We start from the raw sequence: 26,263 nt of genomic DNA, 5'->3' as shown, positions 1-26,263 counted from the left end.
TTTAACTTTCGGTAATCTTGCTTACCCCAATAAGAAAATCACCAGCTATCGCTTCAATTTGTGAATCTTCCTCTTTACAATCTTAAGTGGATCGATCTACATTTACTTTTTCAGTGTTAGAGGATAAGGTATCCTTCCTACTACTCAAATTCACCTCTCAATCTGTGTACTGTCTCCATACTCTAAAAAGACATGCCACAATGTCTCCCTCCTGGCAAAAATCCCAAATCTTCCAAGTTGTCTGTCCCAGGGATGAGGAAAGTGACTAAGACAGCTTTTGTGACATCCAAGTTTATATCTCCCTTCCCAGTTCCTCCATTGATGCTTTTTCTGCTTTCTGGATGCCTTGTGATGAGCAGCTCTCCTGCACTATGCCCCTGTGCCATGCTGTCTTACTTTGGAGCCAGAGAAAACTATGGACTGAAATCTATACAAACAGTGAGCCAAAATAAACCACTTCTGTAATTGTGGTTATTGGTTATTGTGTCCTAGTGATAAGAAAAGTAACTAAGACAGTCATTGATGCTACATAATTTTGTGGTACTTATTCTCTGTCTCTCTCTTTATTCTGATGACTAAGACTTGTAGTCTGCTCTCAGGCCTGACCTTCTACTCACTTCTCTATCTTCTTATTATATTGTCCACGGGAATGGAACCACTCAAAGATAAGGTCTAGGCTTCTCCCCTTTCTCAGAAGACTTACTAACAATTTCCTCCCCTTGCCTCTCCAGTATCTTTTCTTTTCCAATCTAACTTGCACCTGTGCATTGTAACACTGCACCAGTCTGCTGCTTCTTCCTTTGCTGGCACTGGCACCTTTACCTGCAGGTTCTGAGTCTCATCCTTATCCTTTTGCAGAAAGTCTTTTCTTTCCCTGCCTTCCCATAACCTAACAGGCATCGCCAGGCCACTCTCTTTTAATCACACAGCAAACAGTCTGTGTTGACACTGATCCTGTAATGGTAACTGGGAAATGGTATGTTTATGTCACTGCTCCTCACCCCCATTGGATTAATAATCTCTTCAAAGGTGACTATATTTGTGAGTTTTCTCAAAATGAAAACTCTGTCATAAGCACTTGTATAATCTGAGTGCAATGGTCATTCAGTTCAATTTAGTACAAATAAATTTTGTAGCAATTGAAAAGAAATGCTTACTTGTACTTGATGTTGGCTTCCTGGAAGAAGGCTAACAGAGCTCGGGAAGCATTTTGGGGAATATGAACATCAATAACTGTCCCTTCTGACACATAGATGATACTGCTGGGCTGCCACAGGTCCACCTGTAGTGCAGGAACCAACCTGTAATTCACATTCAATGTAGGTGGGGAAAAATCTATGCCACAACATAACATATATTATCTTGTTTGAGTATAGTAACTCCAAATACTTTTTTGAGATTAGACTCAATGTTTACAATGTGAGGGTAAGACTTCTATTTGATCTTGAATTTGGGCTTGAAATTTTTTCATACCCTCAAACAATTTGATCTTAATTTACAAGTGGTAGTTTGAAGACCAATACATTAGAAGCACATGGTTAAAATGGGTAAAATAGTATTAATTATAACTTTGAAATCATTTTAAAGTTATTTATTGTATAAATATTTGAATAAATGTCAGAGAAAAATATAAATTATTCCTCATCCTTCCACACCAGCAAATTGATAGCATTAGTCATTTTTTAGAATTAAAACTAGGTCCTTGTATATGCTAGACTAGTGTGAGTTCCATTACCAGTTCAATTTTTAGCAACTTTAAATGAAATATTTTCCAGATAGTTTCTCCTCCATAAAATCATACCTTTCTACAATTTCTATTCAGTTTTCACAAGAAGAACTTCCAAAGGTAGACTTTGGTAGGCAGGGTATGTCTGCTTGCCATAGTTCCTGGTATGCCTGCAATTTCATTATAACTTACCTTTCTTTTACCAGAATGGAAGCTCCAAGAAGGCCAAGGATCTGTGCATTTGGTTACAACCAAGAATAATGCCTTGTGTCTATCAGTAACTCAGTGAGTATTTGGTGCTTAAGTGTTGATCTCTTCCTTGTTTGCTACACAACTACTATGCATTTAGTATTTTGTAGGAAAGTAGGAGACATGCTGTTTGTCATACTTTAGTGTTCTTAGTGCCTTGGTCAGTGTTTGTTCTTGGTAGAAGCTCTGCCATCAGGAGAGTAAGAACTTAGCAAAGAGAGGGAGAGGAGCACTTTACCTTCTGCAGGAGCTAAGAGCCCATGTCCAGTTAGGCACAACTGATTTCTACGACCCTCTCTCTTTCTTCTTTGGTTCTTGGTCCTGCTGCAGGGCCTGGATGTTTCTAAGCCTTTATCTGATGAGGGCTTTACCTTCTCTTTGGTATCACTGTAGGGAAGTGCTGAAGACTAGAAATATTTTCTGGCTCAAGAAAATAAATGTTTGATGGTATAATTTCATCTGGAAGAGGATAGTCAGGCTTTTATTTCTGGAACTAGAGTCTTAACTGTTTTCTTTCAAGCAGATGACCCCTTCACTAACTTGCAAGGGCAGATCTGACTCAGCTAACAATCCAGTCCATTATCACAGGGAAACAAGTATGGGAACATAAGGGATACTGAGAGGTCATTTGATCCATCTGTCAGCCCTTGGGCAAGGATACATCTAGGACTGCACCAAACCATCCTCAACAGATATGTCTAAAGCAAGTGTCTTAAGTCTCCAAAATGAGGAGAATAGACAGCATCCTAATTTAACTGATATCCACACTCAGTAAGAGTGTCACACATTTTCCTTAATTCTTTATGCTGCAGCCAGCTTCACTTTTTTTTCTTGTTTCATTACTTGGTCAGTAAAGCCTGGTTTCTTGCCTTTGTAAGATAAAATGTGTTGTTATCTTTCACTTTTCTTTGCACATTAGATTTTCTAACATTTTAAAACATCTTCAGTGCTTTCCTCTAAACCCATGACAGAGACAGATTTTTTTATAAGGGCAACAGTTTGCTGTTAATGGATACAAGAAAACTATTATATATTCAGAGGATAGAGAGACACAAGTACCTAAAATATGAATGATTACACTGGAGATGAGTGCTATTTTCTGAATTACATGCTAATACACAGAATTAATACACATGCTAATACACAGTGCTAATACACTGAATTACATGCTAATACACAGAAGACAGTAGCTTCCTGGCAAGAAAGAGAGAGCCTCAAGAAAGGAACACATCCTTACACCCATACCTGAAGAAGTCTTCCTAGGAAACTAATATCATTATTTGGCCTGGAGGAAAACTAATAAAAACTGGCATGTAAAGTCAGGAATTCAAGATCTGGCAATATCAGCTGAGTGACTTGTGGGGAGGTTTTAACATTTCTGAGCCTCAGATTTTTAATCTGTATATGAAGATTTTAAAAACCTACCTACAGTTTCTTGTGTAGGGTTAATTGGAATAATGGAAGTAAAACACATACCAGAGTGTGGAACATAGTATGAGGCGAAAAGCTATATAAAGATAGCATTATCCTGATACCAAAACCAGACAGGGATACACACACACACACACACACACACACACACACACACACACACACACAAATAAAAACCTATGCACCAACATCCCCAATAGACATGTACATAAAAGTTCTAACAAAATACTAGTAAATAGAATCCAACAGTAAATGAAAATCATTCAGTATGATCAAGTTAGATTTATTCCAAGGATGCAAGTTTGGTTCAACACATGCAAATTAACAAACAATATATAAATCAAAATAATGAAGGATAAAAAATCATATGATCACTTCAATAAGTATAGAAAAAGCAGTTGATAAAATTCAGATCCCTAAATGATGAAAACCCTAAACAAATTAAGTATAAGAGGATCTTATCTCAATATAATTAGGGCTAGATATGACAAACCCTCAGTCACTATCATACTTAATGGGGAAAGGCTGAAAGGGTTTCCTCTAACAAAAGTAACAAGAGAAAGGTGTCCATTCTCATTACTCTTATTCAGTATAGTACTAGAAGTCTTAGCCAGAGAAAGTAAATGAAAGAATTAAAAGGCATACAAACAAAAAAAGGAAAAGTCAAATCATCCATTTGCATATGACATGATTCTATGTGCAGAAAAACCTAAAGACCCACCAAAAGATTGTTAGAGTTGATAAAATAATTCAGTAGAGTTGCAGAATGAAAATATTAATATACAGAACTCAGCAACACTTTTGTGCATTAATAAAAAACGTGCTGAAAGTCAGGTATGATAGTGCATGCTGATGATCCCAGTACTCTGGAAAGCTGAGGCAGGAGGACTGCAAGTTAAAGTCCAGACTGGACATCTCAGGGACTTAGACATACACTGTCTTAAAATAAAAATGTAAAAGGGCCAGTGATAAAAATGGGGGGCCAGTGATATAGCTCAGTGAAAAGTCCCTGGGTTTAATCTCAAGTAGTATAAAACAAACACAAAAATCAACTTGATGAGAAACAAATCATGAAAAGCAATACCCTTCATGATAGCTACAAAAAAGGAGAAGAAAAGGGAGCTGAGAAGGAGCTAGCTCAGTGGTGGAGTACTAACCTAGTATGCATGAGGTGCTGGGTTCAATCTCTAGTAGCACAATTAACAAGCAAACAAACCAATATACCAACCTAGGAATAAATTTAATCAAAAAAACAAAAATCTCTGCAATGAAAATTACAAAACACTGATAAAAAATTAAAGAAGACACAAAAATTTCTGTTTATGAGGTAGAATTAATATTGTTAAAATGTCTATAGTACCTAAAGCAATTCAATGAAAACACAGAAAACCACTAGTGATATTCTTCAAAGAACTAGGGAAACAATATAAGATTCATATGGAAATGCAAACAACCCTGACAGCTAAAGCAATTTTGAATAAAAAGAACAAAGCTGGCGGCATCACAATATGTCACTTGTAGACATACTATAGAATCATAGTAACTAAAACAGCATAGCACTAGGGTAAAAACAAACATATATAGCCAAGAAACAGAAAAGCAGTTCCAGAAATAAACATGCAACTACAGTCAAATTATTTCATCAAAGCCATCAAAATTGTACATTGAAAAAAGGACTTTTCAATAAATCATGCTAGGAAAAGTGGATATCCATATGTAGAATATTGAAACTTGACTCTCATTTCTCACTCTACAAAAGTCAACTCAAAATGGAAAGGCCTAAATGTAAGGCCCGAAACTATGAAGTCAACACAAGAAGACATAGAGGAAATACTTCAAGACATCAGTGTAGCCAATGATATTTTGGAGATGATCTTAAAAGCACAGAAATAAAAGCAAAAATAGATAAATTGGATTATATTAAACTAAAGCTTCTATACAGCAAAGTACATAGAAAAAATGGGACAAATATTTGATAGTAATTTATTTTATAAAGGATTAATATCTAGAATACACAAAGAACACAAAATATTGGCAATAAAAAACAAGTAATCCAATTTTAAAAATGGGCAAATTATCTGATTACATACTTTTCACCATAAAAAATACAAATGGTCAATAAATAGTTCATATCCAAAGAAAAGGAGATTAGCAAACCAAAGAGATACCTGCACTTCCATCTTTACTGTAGCATACTATTCACCATAGCTAAATATGGAATCAACCTGGGTGTTCATCAATGAGTGAATGCATGCATAAAGAAAATGTGGTGTATACACAATGTGGTGCATAAAGAAGAATTAAACTCTGTGATTCACAGCAAAGTAGATGGAACTGGAGGACATTATGTTAACTGAAATAAGTCAGATGCAGATATACTACCGTATGTCTTCTCTCATATGCGGAAGTTAAAAAAATATGGTCTGAATATAGAATAGTGATTACTAGAGGTTGGGAAGTATAGTGGTGGGGAAAGTGGATAAAAGGAGGTTGGATAATAGGTACCAAAACTAATTAGCAGGAATAAGTTCTAGTGCTTCTCAGTACACTCCAGTGACTGCAGTTTACAATTAGTTATGATAGAAAGACTTAGAAGAGATGTGCTTTCTGCTTCCAAACATAAACAAATGCTAATCGCTCTGATTTGATCAGTGTGCACTATATACATGTGTATACACCTCACACTAATGCCCATTAATATTTACAAATAATACATGTTAATAAAAAATTAAAAATAGCTATTTTTGTGGAAAGCATATAACAGGAAAAGCTGGAAGTAGTAAGGACAAAGTTCTACTTTGTGTGTTTCTGGTTAAGGTGAAGAATATGATAAATATTTAGGGGGAGTTAACACCTAGGATAGCTTTAAGGGGATGGGGCTGAAAGCAGGAATAAACCAAGAATGTGAACCAAGCAACAATGTTTTCTAGCACAAAGGCAAATAGGTTGATAGGCTTTGGAGTCTGATTCCATAGGATCAAATTCAGTTTGTGTGATTTGGGGCAAGTTCCTTAACCTCGCTGGTCCTTGATTTCTTTAGTGGTAAAAGCAAAATGATAATTACATCTTCCTTACTGATCAATATTTAATCATGTTGGTGGTTGCTATTTTTATTATTATTCTATAATAATTAGATTATAGAAATGCAATGATGACAAGGATGAATTCTAGAGCCTGGAAGCCTGGGTCTGAATTCCAGTTTTGCCACTTACAGATTGTGTGACTTTGGACAATTAGCCTGCTCTGCTTTTCTCTGCTTCAGTTTCCTCATTGGTAGAATGGGATTATAAACAGTATATTTTTCACAGATTTATTAGGCTTAAGTGAATTTATATATATCAGGCCTGATGACTTGGAGGTATTTATTAAAATGATGAATGTTTCAAAATTTTAAAGATAATTTCTTTGCAATTAAACAACTTCTAATTCAAGGATGAATGAATGAATTAATAATTAATTTTATGGCACAAATTTTAGAGTTCTTCTTGTACTATGCTTAATTCTTGGCCAGGCCCACTTCCAAAAACCACCCCATCCATCTTTTTGGCCCAAGGCTGCCTACACCTCTTGCTCAGGTGTCACTGGGACTCTTTGACCTTCAGTTTCAAGGTGAGTCCCATATGTGGATGTGGGAAGACATTTGAGGTGTTTTTTCAGTTTATAACAAATCGCCTATCCCTCAGCTGCCTGAAATAGCACAGAAGCAGGGAAGAGGACAATCCTACTCTCTACTCATCTTATTATTACTATTTTTTTTTTGGTTTGGAAAAATATTGGTTAGTAAAGGCACTTAGGCATCACAGAAAAGATTTCTCAGTAAGAAAAGTTATCAAAATGTGAGAGAATGAAAAGATGAAAATAAAGTGTTTGTAGATGGGGAGGGGAGGAGGGGGTGAAGGGAGGGCAGAGGTAAGGGGAAACAATGAGAATCAAGACTTGTCATGTGGAGGTACAAGATCCCAACAATGAATGTAACTGTACTGTATCCCTAAAATACACCAATAAACTCAATTAAAACTGAAAAAAAAAGTTATCAACTTTGTAGTTGATTAGCATTTGATCTAGTTTATATAATTAAATTAATCCCATATTAGTGCACATAAAGTTTTAACACTGAATATTGCCTTCTCCTAGCTTCTCTTAAAATTATCTTTTTTGGCCTTGAGCCATTTAACCTCTGGAATCTTCTTTGTTTATTGTCACTTGCAAAATTTCTTTGCCAAGTTTTGATCAAGTACCTTTGTTATCTGCTTTTACAGAACTGTGTGTGTGTTTTTTTTTTTCAGTGTTGCAGTTTAGATCTGGCGTGTGTTCAGAGGTGGAGCTTTTAGAAGGTCATTGGGTCATTGGGTCATTACACTCATTAATGGATAAATGCACTGATGAATCTCTCACTGGATGTGCTGGTAGGAGGTAAAGCCTGATAAAAAAAAAAAACAGTTTGCTATGTGCTATGACCAGTAAGTGTAGTCTCCCTTCCTGGCTCCTTTTTTATTTTTTTGCTTTCTGACTCCATGGTATGAGCAGCTTTCCTCCTCTCCAGATCCATTCACCATGTCATTTCTGCTTTGGAGCCTGCAAGACATGTACTGAGACTGTGAGCTAAATAAACCTCTCCTTTAATCTATGGATGTTGGGTATTATGTGTCAGGGACAAAGAAAGTGACTAAGACACACAATCTACAGTTTTTAGATTGTATGGTTTTTCTAACCCTGAATTAATAAGTTGTTAACAAACTACATAATTTAAAGTGAACATATTCTTTCACAGCTCTAGAGTCCAGAATTCTAACATCAAAGTGTTTGACAAGGCTGTGCTCCCTCTGAAGATTCTAGGGCAGAAATCCTTTCTTTCCTCTTCTAGGAATTGACAGCTCTAAGCATTCCTTAGATTGTGGTCACATCGCTCCAATCTCTGCTTCTTTTTTCACACAGTATTCTTACCTGTGTACTTTCCTTTTCTGTCTAAAGATGTTTATCATTAGATTTAGAGTCCACCTGGGTAATCTAGGATGATTTCACCTTGAAGTCTTTAAGTACTTCTGAAAAGAGCCTTTTCCAAATTAGGACACAAACAGGCATTTGTTAGAACAGCATATCTTTTTGAGGGCCACAATTCAACCTATTATGGTTGTCATATTAATTCTTGCTTTTCCTATTATCTCCATAAGAATACAGAATATAGGATTTTCCCCTCACTCATCTATATCTTTTCCATGCTTAGAGCCATGTCTTGCATTATATAGGAACTAAATATTTTGTAGATGGAATACTACATCTCTTTCCACTACATTCAAATAGGTACTCTCTCCAAGCTTTCCCTAAAGCATTTCTAGATTCCTAATTCTAGTTATCTTTACCATAAAATTGATAAGATGATTCATTCAAATTTTACCCACTCATCCCAGTTTTGAATTCATAAATTCTTAATTTTGAGTTTTTTTCACTTAGGTATAATCTTAGACTATGCTGCTTCTTAGATCATAGTGCCACACCCTTTCCTGATGACTGTAATGACCACTTCAATCACATAGTTAAATAATTTTTGTATGTATTTTTTGTCCTTGTACTTTTGATAGCTTATAAAATTTTAAAATACTCGTGGGGTGCTGGAAGGGAAATTTGATCAGACATTTTGGTCTTCTGTGAGCCATAGACATTTAGTACATTGCTAAAATTATGGGGCTAACGTTACCTATCCCCCATTGTTTCTCTGTAAGCAACTTTCAAGTTATTACTCTCCTAAAGCATTAACCAAACAATCCCATCAAAATGTCTCAGGAATTTAAGCAATTAAATATCTTATTTTGCTATTAAATAAATTGAAAATATATTAAGTAACAATTAGGTATTAAATTAGCCATTTTAATTAGTGAAGGCCTAACTCTATTTTCTATTGCTATAACAGAATACCTGAGTCTAATTTATAAATGAAGTACATTTATTTTGTTTATTTTTAAAATTTTATTTATTTATTTTTTTGGTATGGGGGATTGAACTTGGCTAGGTAAGCCTGCACTTGCAAGGCAGGTGGTGGCACCACTGAGCTAAATCCCCAGCCCCTGATCCCCCCCCACCCCCGTACTGGCATTTGGACTTAGGACCTTGTGTTTGCGAGTCAGGCAGAAAGATGTTTATTTTTATTCACAGCTACTGAGGTTAGGATTTTCCACATTGAGGTACCTGTACGTACCTCATGTTTAAATACATGGAGGATGGTGGAAGAACAAGTAGGTGGCTCATAGGAAACAAACACGAAAGGTAGCCTAGTTTTAGGACTTCCCATTATTGTGACAACTAATCCAGTCCTATAGAGAACCCAGACACTCTGATGAGAATTAATCCAGTCCCACATTTATTAGAAAGACGTCAATCCATTCGTAAGTGTTGCCCTTACAATGACCCAAATACTTCCCATTTGCCCCCATCTCCCAACACTTTCACTTAGATAAATTAAGATTCCTACATATGAACTTCTGAGGACATACTCAAACCATAGCAAGAACCAATAGTAGAATAAAACTTATTAGATCTTCTAGAAAAAAAGCATTGCATAGGAATATAAATTTCAAGGCAACAAATTAATGCTACTAGCCTGAATACTAGTTATCAGACAATCATTCTTTGTATAACACTAGGTAAAAGTCAGAAAGTTTGGGAAAGTTTTATTTTGATGCCCAGCTTTCCCCCCAAATTCTCTTGAAAGCTGAATGCAAATTTTCTTAATTGGATAGTACTTTTCATTTATCAGAACAGTGTATGTGTTGGAAAAGAAAAAGATTATTAACATTTCCCTGAACTACTAATTTGTCCCTTTACTTATTTGAAAGGATTATTAAAGCCCATGATTCAAAGACTCTCAGAACATATGGACAGTAAAAACATTTGGTTATTAGGTGTGTCACAATACTGAGGACAATTCAGTGCAGGGAATGATGGTTAGCCTCATAAAATGGTGTTAGAAAGAACTCATTATGTGAAATGGGCTTCCCTTTCATGATCTTGTGGAGAGTTGAAGGAATTAGGGTTCTTCTCTGGCCTAGATACATGTGAACAAAGGGAATAATTTAAACTTTAGATATCTTAATTTTATCTAGCAGATGGGAGAAGCAAAGTAGGGATAAATTGTGATTGGTATAGAAGCAGTAGTCATGTGTATTTGCTAGATAAAGAGCATCTTTGGACATCTTTGGTCATTCTTCTGGTCCATGATTAGATGTGATCACACTATTTTGTTTTTGTGTCATTTAATAGTGGATACAGAGAAACGTTTGATGGTGGCATTCTAAAAAGTTTTATTTTTAATGGAAGAACGTGATTCATCTATGGGAATGAGGCTGTGACATAGAAGCATCAAGACTCACCTGTTAGTTCCAGGCTGGCTTTTCCCTTTTAAAACATGATAATCACCATTTTATTTAGACCATGTGATCATTAATAGTATGATAAATGAGGCATGGCAGCTCTGCACATTATTGAGCCAAGGTGAGTTGGAGGTGACTTGGAAGCCATGGAGTCTGTGTTTAGGGAATGAAGATATAGATTTGTGCTGGTACATCCAGGAAGAATTAAGAAGCCAGCAACATTTTATTTTGGTACTTTGCATCTTTCCATAGTACCCACATACCACCACTTTTTCACATAAAAATCCAGTATCACCTTCATACTTGCCTCCTAAGTGAACATTTGAGAACTTCCAAGTACCAAGGAAAAATTCATAACTTCTACACAAGAGGTTCTTAGGACTTAGCCATTCAAGAAATTTGTTATATAAGTAAAACAATATTTTCTTATATTTTTTCCAGCTTAAAATACCCCAATATCAACTTAGCATTTTCATCCTGGCTCAGTAATGGAATGGATGGACACAATCCACAATCACATGGAGCATCACATGGATATCCTTAGCAGGTTCATTTGAAGATAAGAGCCCCTGGACTGCTTCTCATTAGGTAAAAGGGATTTCTATCTACTCATTTCTGATGATTTATGATTGTTTTACGTGAAGAACTTTGCATGATATTTGATATTTGATCACTAAATTCAGAAATATTCCCTTTGGTGTATTAAACAACAGTATGATAGCATATTTACATTTAAAATTCTGGGACTCCTCTGGGGTTTAACACTTAATGAAAATTATTTTGGATTTTTTTGTGCATTTCATCAAGAATTCTTCTATGCATTAGTTAAAAAGACCCTCATCTTTGATTTCATAGACTAAAATTCTCAACTTGGGAAACAAAAGAAACAGTTGTCTCTTGGGTCTCTCTAGATTTCAACATGCCATATATTAGAGCCTTACTTTTTAAAATTAAAAATAAAGGGATTAAACCACATGATTTCCAAGTACCCTATAAACCATAATTATGCCAGATTCAATGTGCTTTTTGAGTATGAAAGTTTATATTTCCTTAGAAAAATATTTTTCAAATTTACCCATTTTTCCCTCCCCTGAAAGTCAGAAAGAAGTCTCTTTCAACAATTTAGCACAAGTATCAACTTTCAATGATCAGTTACATGGACTTATAGTTCAATATTGATAAATATTCTATGAGGAAGATAGATATTTAATTTTTAAAAAATTAACTTCATCATCAATTTAGAGCAGATATAAAAATCCAGTAGAGAATCTTCAAAGTGCAGGACTGGATAATCAATCAACTGGATCATCATTCTGTGAACAGTTCCTGGGATCTGGAGATTGTTTTGCCTCTCAACTGGTTGGGAGAAGAGGCTGATTTTCAAAGGTTATAGCCAGGCCCTCCCCTGCCTGTGCCGCCATTAGTGCCAGCAAGGAAGCCTGCTTGGGCCCAGTCAGCGGGACTGGGTAGCTGTGCCTTCCTCTGCCTGCAACACTATCAGTGCCAGCAATGAAGTCTGCTTGGGCCCAGTCAGCGGGACTAGGTAGCCATGCCCTCCCCTGACTGCACTGCCATCAGCAACAGCAAGGAAGGTAGCCACATGGTGCCCCTGAACACCCTCCCCCTGCTCTCAGACCTCCTGATTGTGTCAGTCCTTGGATCCACTCTGCAGAGGCATACATGGTCATAAAGGGTATTTTTCTGAGCTCCCAACTTTGAACATCTTTAAAGAAAGGGCAGAAGGAACTGGTAGTGGAACTTTGTGGAGGTCAACCATGCAGGAGGTCAGGGAACTCAATTTGGGCCTTGTTTCCTGAGGTCATTCTGAATCTCAGGGGTCTGCCATCAGCTAGCTGAGATCAAAGGACTTAGTTCTGCACATGGCTGCACACCTTGTATATTATGACAGCAGAGATATAGTCTGAAAGAGGCCCTTCAAATTCATTTTTTTTCCTCATTCCACTCTGAAAAGTCTTTCTTTGTTATGTCCTCTTTCTCCAACTCAGTCTCTTGCTCCACCATATTATCCCTCATCTCTGTTTCTATTCCTGCTCCTACCCTAACTCAGATTTCTTCTTTTATCATTTTTCTTTATGTTATTTACTTCTATCATTTTACCTCACTCAAGGGTCAATAGTTTCAAAGGAAAGTGAGTCCCTATTGCTGTTAAGTGCTTATATTCTTGTCTTTATTCTTGCACTCTGTCTTTCCCTTTTGAATTTAACAGCTTCCTAAAGATTGTAAGGTCATTCTATGTCTTCCAACTTCACTTGAAACCTTCTCCAATTCCTTTTCTTATCTACTACTCTGTCTAAGCCCCCATCCTAAGTGGTAAATATTGTATATTGAAGAGTATATAGAACTGCAAACATATTTTTGGATGATTCTTAATTTTAATTTAATTCACATGGTTTAAAGGTGATGGATTGATGATTACCACTAATGGTCAATTTGTGGGTTGTGCTTGATCCTATTGTGTTGCTGATTATATCAATTGGGCTAAAGGATTGTGCTTGATTTAATTAGTTGTCTTTGATATTAAGAAAATGAGAATGTCTATGAATCACTGGAGACTCAAAATCTAAAGAACAACTTATATCAGGAAGATTTAAGTAATAATCCAGAAATTAAACCTGGGACAACACAATAACAAAAATAAAAATGAGAAAACACTTAAGCAAGACACAAAGACAGACTTTCAGCTCACCAATGGCAAACAGAAAGGCAAATGAGGATGAAAAGTCTGATAGTGAACCAGCAGGACACTCTGAACTCATAGCACAGGAAGTAATAAAACAGATCAATCAGGCTCTAGAAAAATTAAAAAAAGAAATAATTTCCCAGATAAGCATAGAGATGAAGAACAAAATGAAAGTCATGATTCGAGAGTCTACAACAGCAACTGACAAAAAACATCAATGAGCTCAGGACCGTGATAGAAGCCATAAAGGCCCAGTATAAGAAAGAAATGGAAACAATGAATGGCCAACATAGGAAAGAAATGGAATCCATAAAACAAATTCAAAGAGATATCCAGGAGATTAAAAATGGCAAGACCTGTCATGTAGCGGTACAAGATCCCAACAATGAATGTAACTGTATTGTATCCCTAAAATGTACCAATAAACTCAATTAAAGCTGAAAAAAATGCAAAAAAACCACCCCAAAACAAAAAAACGCCATTGAAAGTGTTCACAGCAGAATAAAAGAATGCAAAGATAGAATCTAATATATACAAAATAGGATTGCAGTTAGTGACTGAAAAGAGAGATCTCTTAAAATCAGTGAGGGATCATGAGAAATTGATCCAACAACTCCAAGATGATGTAAAAAAGAATAACATAAGACTGATAGGAATCTATGAAGTAGCAGGAGAAAATGCAAATGACTTAAAAAAGCTCTTCACAGAATTAATGACTGAAAACTTCCAAAACAGAGGGGAAGAATTTGACATTCAGATAAGTGAGGCATATAGGACCCCAACTAGCCACAATCAAAAAAAAAAATCTACACCTAGACATATAATAATCAAGATCCCAGAAACCCAACAGAAGAACAAAATACTACAAGCAGTAAGAGAAAAGAAACAAATCACATGCAAAGGAAAGCCCATCAGAATCACAGCAGACTTTTCAACACAAACCCTCAGATCAAGGAGAGCCTGGAGTGAGGTATTTCAAGTCCTAAAAGAAAACAACTTCCAACTTAGACTGATGTATCCTGCAAAACTCTCTTTCAAAATGGATGTGGAAATAAGATACTTCATGACAGAGAACACCTCAGAAACTTCATGAACATGAAACCAGCACTACAAGGAATTCTAAACAATATCCTAGAAAAAGACAATGAAGGTCACAACACCATGAGGCCCAAGAGACCAAATCAAATAGGCAAGACAAGAAACTAAAAGAAGAGGGGGAAAAAGTAAAGAGTCAACAATAGGGCAATAACATGACAATAATAAGTCAGTACATATCAGTCATAACTGTCAATGTCAATGGCCTCAATTCACCAATCAAGAGAAATAGCCTGGCAGAATGGATTAAGAAGCAAAATACAACAATATGTTGTATACAAGAAACACACCTAGTGCACAAAGAAGCCCATAGACTGGAAGTGAAAGGATGAAAAACAATTCTCCATGGGACAGGAGCCCAGAAAAAAGCAGGTGTAGCAACCTTATTTTAAGACAAAGTAAATTTCAAACCAAAACTCATTAAGAGAGAGACAAAGAAGTCCACTACATCCTTGTAAAGGGAACAATTTAAGAGGAAGATATGACAATAATAAACATATATGTACCACAAATGAATGCCTGCAACTATATAAAACAAATATTAAATAACATGAAAAACCAAATAAGCACTAATACAATTGTAGTGGGGAGTCTAAATATCCCACTATCACAAATAAACAGATCAGCTAGGCAAAAAAATCAACAGTGAAATAGTACAACTGAACCAAGCTTTGGAACACATGGACTTAATAGATGTTTATAGAATGTTCCACCCCACAATATCAGAATATACATTCTTTTTGGCTTCACATGGGTCATTCTCTAAGATAGATTACATACTAGCTTATAGAAAAAGTTTGAATAAATACAAAGGAATCTAAGTTATCCCTGCATATTGTCAGATCATACTGCAATCAAGCTGGAGATTAATAGCATAAGAAACCGTAAGAACTTCAGAAACACATGGAAATTGAACAATACTCTCTGAACAATCAATGGGTCACAGAGGAAATTAAAGAAGAAATTAGACATTTTTTACAAATAAATGATAATGCAAATACAACATACAGGAATCTATGGGACACAATGAAAGCAGTTCTACATGGAAAATTCATAGCACTGAATGACCACACTAGGAAAACAGAGAAAGCTCAAATAAACAACCTAATGATGAATCTTAAGACTCCTAGAAAAACAAGAGCAAGAAAAACCCAAAGTTTGAAGAAGAGAGGAAATTATAAAGATCCGAGCAGAAATCAATGCAATGGAAACTAAGAAAATGATACAAAAAAAATGAATCAAAGCTTTTTTTGATAAAATAAATACAATTGATAAACACTTAGCTAACCTTATCAAAAAAAAAAAGGAAAGGCTCAGATCCATGCAATGAGGAATGAAAATGGTGAAGTCACAACAGATAAAGCATAAATCCAGAGGATAGTTAATACCTACTTTGAGAACCTGTACTCTAATAAAATGGAAAACACAGAAGAAATGGACAAATTTCTAGATACTTATGAGTTACCAATATTATATGAAGAAGATAAAAACATTTTAAATACTCCAATTACAATCAATAAAATTGAAAATGTAATTAAAAATTTATCAACAAAGAAAAGCCCAGGTCCTGATGGATTCACTGCTGAATTTTACAAGATATATAGAGAAGAACTACTGCCACTACTCTTTAAACTGTTCAATGAGATTGAAAGGGAAGCAATACTTCAAATTCATGCCTGAAAGCAAGTATCACTTTTATTCCCAAACCAGGGAAAGATCCAACTAAAAAAGAGAACTACAGGCCAATATCTGAAATGAGCATAGATGTAAAAATCCTTCATAGGATACTAGCAAACAGAATACAGAAGATCATCAAGAAGATCATACATCCTGACCAAGTCAGATTTATACTAGGGATGCAAGGATGGTTCAACATATATAGGTTAAAAAAAATGATAATAAAGTTCAGAAAAGGCCAGGGATTTAGCTCAGTGGTTCAGTGGCCTGCCTTGCAAGTGCAAGGACCCAAGTTCAATCCTGGTACCAAAAAAAAAAAAAAAGTACGTCAATGAATGTAATACACTATATTAACAGAGTCATGGAAAAAAACTATATGATCCTCTGGATAGATACGGAAAAAGCATTTGACAAAATTCAACACCCATTCATGAGAAAAACCCTGCAAAAAATTGGAATAGATGGTCTATATCTCAACTTAATAAAGGCTATCTATGAAAAACCAACAGCTAACATCACATTAAATGGACAAAAACTGAAAATCTTCATGTTAAAATCAGGAACAAGACAAGGATGCCCACTAACACCACTCCTCTTTGATATAGTTCTGGAAACATTAGCAGTTAGATAAGAGAAAGAAATTAAAGCAATAAAGATAGGAAAGGAAGAAGTTAAACTGTCATTATTTCTGACAATATGATACTCTACATTGAAGACCCAAAAAATTTCACCAAAAGACTTCTACACTTAATTGACACTTTTAGCAGAATAGCTGGATACAAGATCAGCACTAAAAAATCAATAGCCTTCTTATAACTTCTTATATAAATAACAGACACACTTAGAGAGAAATTAGGGAAACAATTCCTTTCATAATAGCATCCAAAAAAAAATGAAGTATCTAGGAATCAATCTACTGAAAGAAGCAAAAGACCTCTACACTGAAAACTACAGCACTCTGAAAAAAGAGATTGAGGAGGATATAAGAAAATGGAAAGATCTCCCCTGCTCCTGGGTAGGAAGAATCAACATAGTGAAAATGGCCATACTACCAAAACTGCTACACAGATTCAATGCAATACCAATTTAAATCCCAACACTATACTTCATTAAGTAGAAAGAATCCAAAAATTCATTTGCAACCAGAAGAGAGCTAGAATAGCAAAAGCCATCCTAGGCAACAGACATGGCAGCGGGTATAACAATTCCCAATTTGAAACTATACTATAAAGCCACTGTGATAAAAACAGCATGGTACTAGCAAAGAAACAGACCTGAGGATCAGTGGAACAGATTGGAAGACACAAAAACAACTCCAGATGTACTGAGCTACCTCATCTTTGACAAAGGAGCTGACCATCCCCACTGGAGGAAGGACTGCCTCTTTAATAAATGGTGTCGGAAAAACTGAATCTCAACCTGTAAAAGATTAAAACTAGACCCTTATCTGTCACCATGCACTAAATTAAAATCCAAGTGGATTAAAGATCTAAATATTGAAACAGAAACACTAAACTTGCTGGAAGATACGTAGGCAGAACTCTGGAAGACATTGGTGTAGGAAAAGACTTTATGAACAAATGCTCAGTAGCACGGGAACTAGCACAAAGAATCAACAACTGGGATCTCATTTTATTAAAATGCTTCTGCACTGCAAAAGATACCATCAACAGCACTAAGAGACAACCTACATTGTGGGAAACAATTTTTACCAGCTGCTCCTCAGACAAAGGACTATTATCTAGAATATATAAAGAATTCAAAAAAATCAGCCCCCCCAAACATAAGGGCCTGATTCAAAAATGGGCAGCCGAAATGAACAGACATTTCTCAGACAAAGAAGTAAAAGCAGCAAGTAAATATATGAAAAAATGCTCCATATCACTGGTCATTCGAGAGATGTAGATGAAAACAACACTGAGATTCCACCTCACTCCAGAAAGAATGGCTGCTATCAAGAAATCACTCAATAGCAAATGTTGGCAGGGCTGTGGGGAGAAAGGAACCCTTCTCCATTGTTGGTGGCAGTGCATACTGGTGCAACTACTATGGAAATAAATATGCAGATACCTCAAAGAGCTGGGATTAGATGTTCCATTTGACCCAGCCATCCCTCTGCTGAGTATCTTTCCAAAAGAATTAAAAGAATTATACCAGAGTGATATATGCACACCCATGTTTATAGCAGCACAGTTTGTAATAGCTTAAACTTGGAAACAGCCCATCTGCCTATTAGTTGGAAACGGGATAAAGAAGATGTGGTTTTTCTATAAAATGGCATACTATTCAGCCATAAAGAATGAGAAATTAGATTCATTCATAGGAAAATGGATACATACTGAGGATATACTCCTAAGTGAAATAAATAAGTCACACGTGTAAATACTGAATAGTTACTCTGGTGTGAATAAACTGTAATAGTACATAAGATCCTAATGAGATAACTGAAAATGTGCAATAGGAAGTAAAGTGCTAAAGGTATAGGGAAAGTGGGAAGAGTAGGGGCAAAGGTAATAAGGGGAAAGAAAAAAATATGAGAAAATGCAAAAATGGAAATAAAGTATTTGTTAACGGTTGAAGGGAAGATGGGGACAAGGGGAAAAAATGAGAACAAAGACCTGTCATGTAAAGGTATAAGATCCCAGTGATGAATGTAACTGTACTGTATACCTAAAATGTACCAATAAACCAAAAAAAAAAAAAAAAAAAAAAAAAAGGTCATAGCCATGGTAACTTTATCACATTCATTGACTGTTTACTGAAATCCTAGCGGAGTTTTAGTCCATGAACTGAGTGCTTAGGATACAATTCTGAAGAAGACACCACTCCATCCTTAAGGACTAAGCAGATATTACATGCATTGTTATTCTTTTACAGAGAGAAGATATCGAGCTGTTCTATCATATTTGGGGAGGTAGTTTGGAATTCCTTCCCAGGAGAGTTATTGCGCGTGCATAATATGTAATACTTGAAACCAACTTCTACTTATTGGATTTTTTACTTAGCTCATGTTCTTCTCTATTGACAGAACTTTCTATCTCACAGAAAATGTTTGAATAAAGAAATCACCACCGCATATGTCCCACACAATAATCTCCAAAATAGCAAGAGGACTACAAAAGAGAAATACCAGTTTTATCTTGCTAAAACTAGCGGCAGACCTAAACAATACAATATAAAGATAGAAAGCAAATACCAGAAAATAAATGAAGTAGTCAGAGAGACTTAACAATGAAAAGCAAGTTTATTAACTTCACAGAAGCTCTGGATAAGCTAAGAGATTGATAACATTGTGGTGTATGGAAGGTCGACATGGAGAAGCAATGAAGAAAACAGACTGAAAAAATCTGAGTAAGAATTCTAAATTCTCTATTTACAACTCCATTCTTTTTTTTTCCAACTCCTTTTTTAGATATGACCCCTCTAATATTCTTAGAGAAACATATATTCTGAAGAAATAAAAACAGAGGAGCTTTCACATGATGGTACAGAACAGAGTTATAATGAATTAGATGCCAAACAAGTAGTGTATGTGATGCTGTTAACACACAGATTGTCTGCTTTTCTTACCCCAAAACAAGAACATTGAAAGCCAGGGAAAGCCTGCTCTTCCAAGCAGGAGAGTGGAGAAACCCTACTACACCATAGAAGAAAAATAACTTGATAGTATTATTTTGGGATACCCAGTGATCTGTGAGATCTATTTTTTTTACATGAAACCCCCATGAGCTGATATATTTAAAAAATAAGAGCAGAGAGCTTTGAAAAAGAGAGATTTAAGAAGAGAAAAAATTTAAAATTCATTTGAATTAGAAATAACATTGAGGAAATTTCTCAGAAAGTAAAACAAAATGAAAATAGAGAATACAAGTAAATGAATTAGATCACACAGTCCAACATCTAATAAATAAGAAAATTATACAAACAGAACAAAAAAAGTGGAAGGGAAAATACTATAAGAAAACTAATATGAGAAAAAATTTCCAGAACTGAAAACAGGAATTTCCAGACAAGATTGGGTGTGATCAGGGTGATATGGCCATAGAGAGGGGCTGTTGAGTTTAAATTAATTAAAATAAATCCACATAAAATTATATAACCATGGAAATTCAGATCCATGAAATTTCAGGAACAATGGCAAATTGTCATAAGCCTTACATTTCTAGCAATACAGACAATAACTTATCTAAAATACTCTCTTGCTCTTGTTCAGCTAGGAAATGGTGGATAAAATATGACAAATATTTACAAGTATTGTGGAGCTTTCAGAAATGCATTTTAAAAATTCCCAGGAGACTGAAACAAAGAACAACATGCTAATTAGAGCCATAAGCATGGGAGGTGATACAATGATAGCCCTGGTTAAGTTATAATTGTATAAAGTTGGGAAGAAGATCAAGATTTGGGGCCTCAAGTTGAGAGCTGGGATTAACACTGTAGCATAAAATGAGAACGTTCAGAGAATAATAGTCTCCATTAAAGAGATGAATAAAATCTATACACAATAAAATTTGATAGATATGATGGTTTGGAAATGGTATAAATTTGTCCCATAGAGATGCAGGGGCAGTTGATCCTTTTAGTGACAGGATTTAGTGGAAGTTAAGTTAGGTTATTGAAGGTTTGTTCCTTCAATAATAAATTGCTATAAAAAGAGTAAACTTGAGGCTGGGGATTTAGGTCAGTGGCGCTGCCGCCTGCCTGCCTCACAAATGCAAGGACCCAAGTACCCCAGTACCAAAAAAAAAAAAAAAAAGTAAACTTGGCCCTTGAATCCCTCTTGGTTTATGTCTTGCCACGTGATCTCTTTCTCCCTCTTCCATGCCTTCCCACCTTCATGCCATTTACTACACTGTAATATAACCATGAGGCCCTCACCAAAGGCTAAAGTGGAGCTACCCAATATTGAACTTTGAGCCTTCTAAACTGTAAGTTATATGAGTTATATGAACTCTGTTTATAAAGTATCCAGCCTCAGGTTTTTTGTTATAGCAACAGACCATGGACTAAAACAATTTTATTAATACATTTTGTACCCATAAATCCAAAACGCAATCTTTAGCCAGGGCACTCAGAATTCCTATAGCTAAAGTTTTGCTGAAGAAAAGTTCATCATTAAAAGTTTATAAAACACATTAGCTGTCAATCTACTATAAGCAAAGACCATATAGCAAGATTATAAACTGAAGATCTTAAGACACTTGAGGGTTATAATGGCTAAATTAATGAGTAGAGGAAGTTCTAAAACTAAAAAAGAAATGTCAAATGAAGTAATCATGAACCACCTGTAGATACTTTGATGTGGCTCTTGATGTATGTAGGTGAAATATTTAAGGCAATTATCAACAGAGAGAAGACAAATTTAAAGAAAGGTAAGATATCTACAATGTAGATCAAGAAAGAAAAAACCATACAAATAGTATCAGAAAAAGATGCTGCCTGCCTTTCAAGCACTAGGTCTCAAGTTTGATCCCCAGTACCAGACACACACAAAAATAGTATTAGAAAAAGAGTAAGAAATATATAATAAATAAGAGATTATATTCTCTAACTGTGAAATCTTGCATATGACTGAAAATATACTCCTAAGCGGTAGTTACAAGAGATACAGAAAATAGAATTGTAAAGATAAAGCAGCAGAAAAAGATAAACCATATAAAGACTAAAGAAAACTATACAAAAGCTGGCATGGCATATAAAACAAAGAGTTATGGAGTGCGAGCAGACCAGTGAGAAGTGGAGCTGTGTTAAACTGAGCTTCTACCCATCCCCCCCCGGCCTCTGAGCAGCATGAGTGGAGCCACGTGGGTGCCTGCAATAACACCCCAGTATCCCTCACCCTACCTCTAGCCTCCTGGTTGTGCCAGTACTAGATCCACACCACAGAGACACTGGGGTTCATAAAGGCCATTGTCCAGAGCTCCAGAAGATAGAGCAGTAGTGGACAACAGAAAGAGGGCTTCTCTCAGACTCCTTAAAAATTGAAGCCCACTGGAAAAGTGAAGAGAATATCTGCAAAAAAGGAACACCAGACCCACCTTAGTTGGGAAGTTGGAGGGATCATCACCTCCCATTGGAACCTGGACTACTTTCAGAGGAAGGGCAGCTGGAACCTGCAGTAGAACCTTGCGGTGTTCAAACCTGTAGGAGGTCAGGGAGCTTAACCAGGGCCTTGAAGACAGAAATCAGCCTGAATCTCAGGGGACTGCTGCTGGCTTGCTCAGACTGATTGACTTAGATCTGCATACTACTGCCTACATTGTCTATTGTGACAGCAGAGATATACTTTGAAGGAGGCCCTTCATTTTGATTTTTTATTAAATTTTTTTTTCTTTTCTCTTATTTTTATTTTTAATTTTTTCACTCTTCAAATATTTCTTTTTTATTTCTTCTTTTTCTTTCTCTAACTCACTCTCTTGCTCTTCCACATTGTTCTTCATCCCCATTTTGTTTCTGTTCCTGCCCTAATTCAGATTTCTTCTTCCCTTTTCTTTTCTTCTCTCCTTTTCCTCCTCTCAATTGTTTTTAGCTTCAAAGGAAAGTGATTGGAGTTTCTAGCTTCCCTATTGCTGTTAGGTGGTTCTGTTCTTCTCTGTTCTTTCATTCTGTCTTTTCCTCTTGTCCTCAAAGGTTTCCTACAGTTTGCCTGATCTTTCTGTTTCCGCTGGCCTTGCTTCTAACCTTTCCCTATCCTTCTATCTATCTATCCCTCTCTCCCTGACTCCTTCTAAGTCCCCTTTCTGAAAGCTAAAGTCACTATATTGAAGAGTTTATTCACTATAAACATATTTTTGGGCTGGTCCTCAGTTTTGATTTAATTCACATGGTTAAAGGTGATAGGTTAATAACTACCACAAATTGTCATTTTTCTAAGTGGTGCTTGATGGTATTGTGTTGCTGATTGTATCACTTGGGCTAAGGTGTTGTCATTGATCTAATCAGTTGTCCTTCCTGGTATAATGAAAGTGAGATTGCCTCAGAGTCATTAGAGACTCAAAACCTAAAGACCAGCTATATCAGGAAGTTTGAAGTATTAACTCTGGAATTAAACCAAGGACAGTACCAACAACAAAAATAGAAATTAGAAAACATTTAAGCAAGGCACATAGAGTTCCAGCTCACCAAAGGCAAATTATTGGGGAAATGAGGTGGAAAAGTCTAATAGTCAACCACCTGGACACCTTGAACTGATAGCACAGGAAGTAACAAAATGAACAAAGCTCTAGAGAAATTCAAAACAGAAATAATTTCCCAGACAACTACAGAGATGGTGAGCAGAATGAAAGATATGATTAGAGACTCCACAACAGAAACAGATTAAAAAAAAAAAGAGAGATAAATTCAGGACCATGATAGAAGCCATGAATGCCCAGCATAGGAAAGAAATGGAAACCACGAATGCCCAAAATAGGAAAGAAATGGAATCCATGAAACAGATGCAAACAGAAATCCAGGAGATTAAAAACTCTATTGAAAGTATACACAACAGACTGAGCCAATCTGAAGACAGAATATCAGATATAGAAGATATCAGATATAGAAGATATCAGATATAGAAGACAGGATGGTGGTCAGATGTAAGAAATCAATCTTACATCTCCTAGATGATGCGAAGAAAAATAATATAAGACTGATAGGAATCCATGAAAAAGCAGGAGAAAGTACAAATGACCAAAACAAACAAACAAACAAACAAAAAAACCACCCAAAATAAAACAAAAAGCTGTTCACACAATTAATGACAGAAAACTTTCCAAAAAGAGGGGAATAAAGGGTTTGACATACAGATAGGTGAGGCATATAAGACCCAAACTAGCCATTATCAAAAAAAGCTACACCTAGACATATAATAATCAAGATCCTGGAAAACCAACAGAAGAACAAAAAACTATAAACAGTTAGAGATGGAAACAAATCACATGCACGCATGGGAAATCCCATCAGAATCATAGCAGACTTTTCAACACAAACCCTCAAGTCAAGGAGAGACTGGAGTAAGAAAGAAACCCTCAAACCTAGACTGATGTATTCTGCAAAACTATCTTTCAAAAGTGTTGGGGAAATATGGTACTTCTGTGACAAAGAACACCTGAAAAACTTCATGAATACCAAACCAGCACTTCAGACAATTCTAAATAATATCCTAGAAAAAGACAACAAAGATCACAGCTCACTGAAGCCCAACAGAGCAAATCCAGCAGGCAAGGCAAGAAGTTAAAGGGAGAGGGGGAAAAATTAAAAACAGCCAACAACAGGAAAATAACATGATAATGATAAGGCAATACATATCAGTTATAACCATCAATGTCAGTGGCCTCAATTTACCAATCAAGATAAATAGACTGGCATATTGGATTAAGAAGCAAAATCCAACAATATGCTGTATACACGAAACACACCAAGTTCAAAAGGAATCTCATAGACTGAAAGTAAAATGTTGAAAACAGTTATTCATTTAACAGGAACCTGGAAAAAAGTAGGGGTAGCTATCCTATTAGCATATAAAGTAAATTTCAACCAAAACTAATTAAGTGAGAAAAAGAAGGTCACTGCATCCTTGTAAAGGGAACAATTCAAGAGGAAGAAATGACAATCATAAATATATATGTACCAAATGCTAATGCCCCCAACTGTACCAAACAAATGTCAAGGGACATTAAAAAAATAAATAAGCACTAATACAATTATAGTAGTGGACCTCAATACCCCAGTGTCACAAATAGATCATCTAGATAAAACATCAACAACAAAATAGTAGAACTGAAGCACGCTTTTGAACAAATGGACTTAATAGACATCTACAGAGTGTTCCACACCCCCAAAATCAGAATATACATTCTTTTCAGCTACACATGGGTCATTCTCCAAAATAGACCACATACTAGCTCATAGAACATGTTTAAGTAAATGCAAAGGAGTAGAAGTTATTCCATGTTTATTATCAAACCATAGTGCAATTAAATTATAAATCAATAGCATAAGAAACAACAAGAACTTCAGAAATACATGGAAATTGAATAACACTCTCTGAACAACCAATGGGCCACAGATGAAATTAAAGAAGAAATTAGGCAGTTTTTACAAATAAATGATAATGCTAATACAACATATCAGAATGTATGGGACACAATGAAAGCAGATCTACAAGGAAAATTCACAGCAGTGAATGCTCATGCTAGGAAAACAGAATGAGCTCAAATAAGTAACTTAATTCTGGATCTTAAGCTCCTAGAAAGAGAAGAGCAAGACAGCAAGACAGACTCAAAGCTCACACAAGGGAAGAAATTGCAAAGATGAGAGAAGAAATCAATGTAATGAAGACTAAGAGAATAATACAAAAATTAATGAAATGAGGACTTGGTTTTTAAAAGAATAAATAAAATTCATAAATCCTTAGCCAACTTTATCAAAAAAAGAAAAGAAAAGGTTCACATCCAGGCAATTATGAATGAAAAAGTGAAATTCACAACAGATCCAGCAGAAATATACAGGATCATCAATACCTTCTTTGAGAATCTGTACTCTAATAAAATGGAAAACACAGAAGAAATAGACAGATTTCTAGATACATACGAAATACTAAAGTTCAGTGAAGAAGATAAAAAATTCTAAACACCCCAATTACAATCAGTGAAATTGAAAATGTAATTAAATATTTACCAACAAAGAAAAGCCCAGGTCCCGATGGCTTCACGGCTGAGTTCTACAAGACATTTAGAGAAGAACTACTGCTACTACTCTTTAAACTTTTCAATGAAATTGAAAGGGAAGCAATACTTCTAAATTCATTTCTGGAAGCAAGTGTTACTTTGATTCAAAAACCAGGGAAAGACCCAACCAAAAAAAAAGAACCACAGGCCAATCTCCCTAATGAACATACACACAAAAATCCTCAATAAGACACTGGTAAAGAAAATAAAGTGGGTCATCAAGAAGATCATACACCTTGACCAATGTGGATTCATCCCAGGATGCAAGGATGCTTTAACATATGTAAATTAATAAATGTTATATACTATA

General features: G+C 35.6%; 1 protein-coding gene across 2 annotated transcripts in view; it reads right to left on the bottom strand.

Moving 5' to 3' along the window:
• Positions 1-26,263, bottom strand: part of Cpa6 (carboxypeptidase A6) — a 341,537-nt gene that overhangs the window by 113,106 nt on the left and 202,168 nt on the right. For both annotated transcript variants that reach the window (XM_010611478.2, XM_010611477.1), the window contains exon 3: positions 1,158-1,282. In XM_010611478.2, coding sequence (XP_010609780.1) covers positions 1,158-1,282 — 125 coding nt within the window. The remainder of the gene's footprint in view (positions 1-1,157; positions 1,283-26,263) is intronic.

The sequence above is a fragment of the Fukomys damarensis genome, unplaced genomic scaffold, assembly GCF_012274545.1.
Source record: "Fukomys damarensis isolate Sample0158 unplaced genomic scaffold, DMR_v1.0_HiC HiC_scaffold_5, whole genome shotgun sequence".
NCBI classification, from domain to species: Eukaryota; Metazoa; Chordata; class Mammalia; order Rodentia; family Bathyergidae; genus Fukomys; species Fukomys damarensis.
Note: the sequence above shows the minus strand (reverse complement) of the source record. Positions and strands in the feature narration are given on the sequence as shown.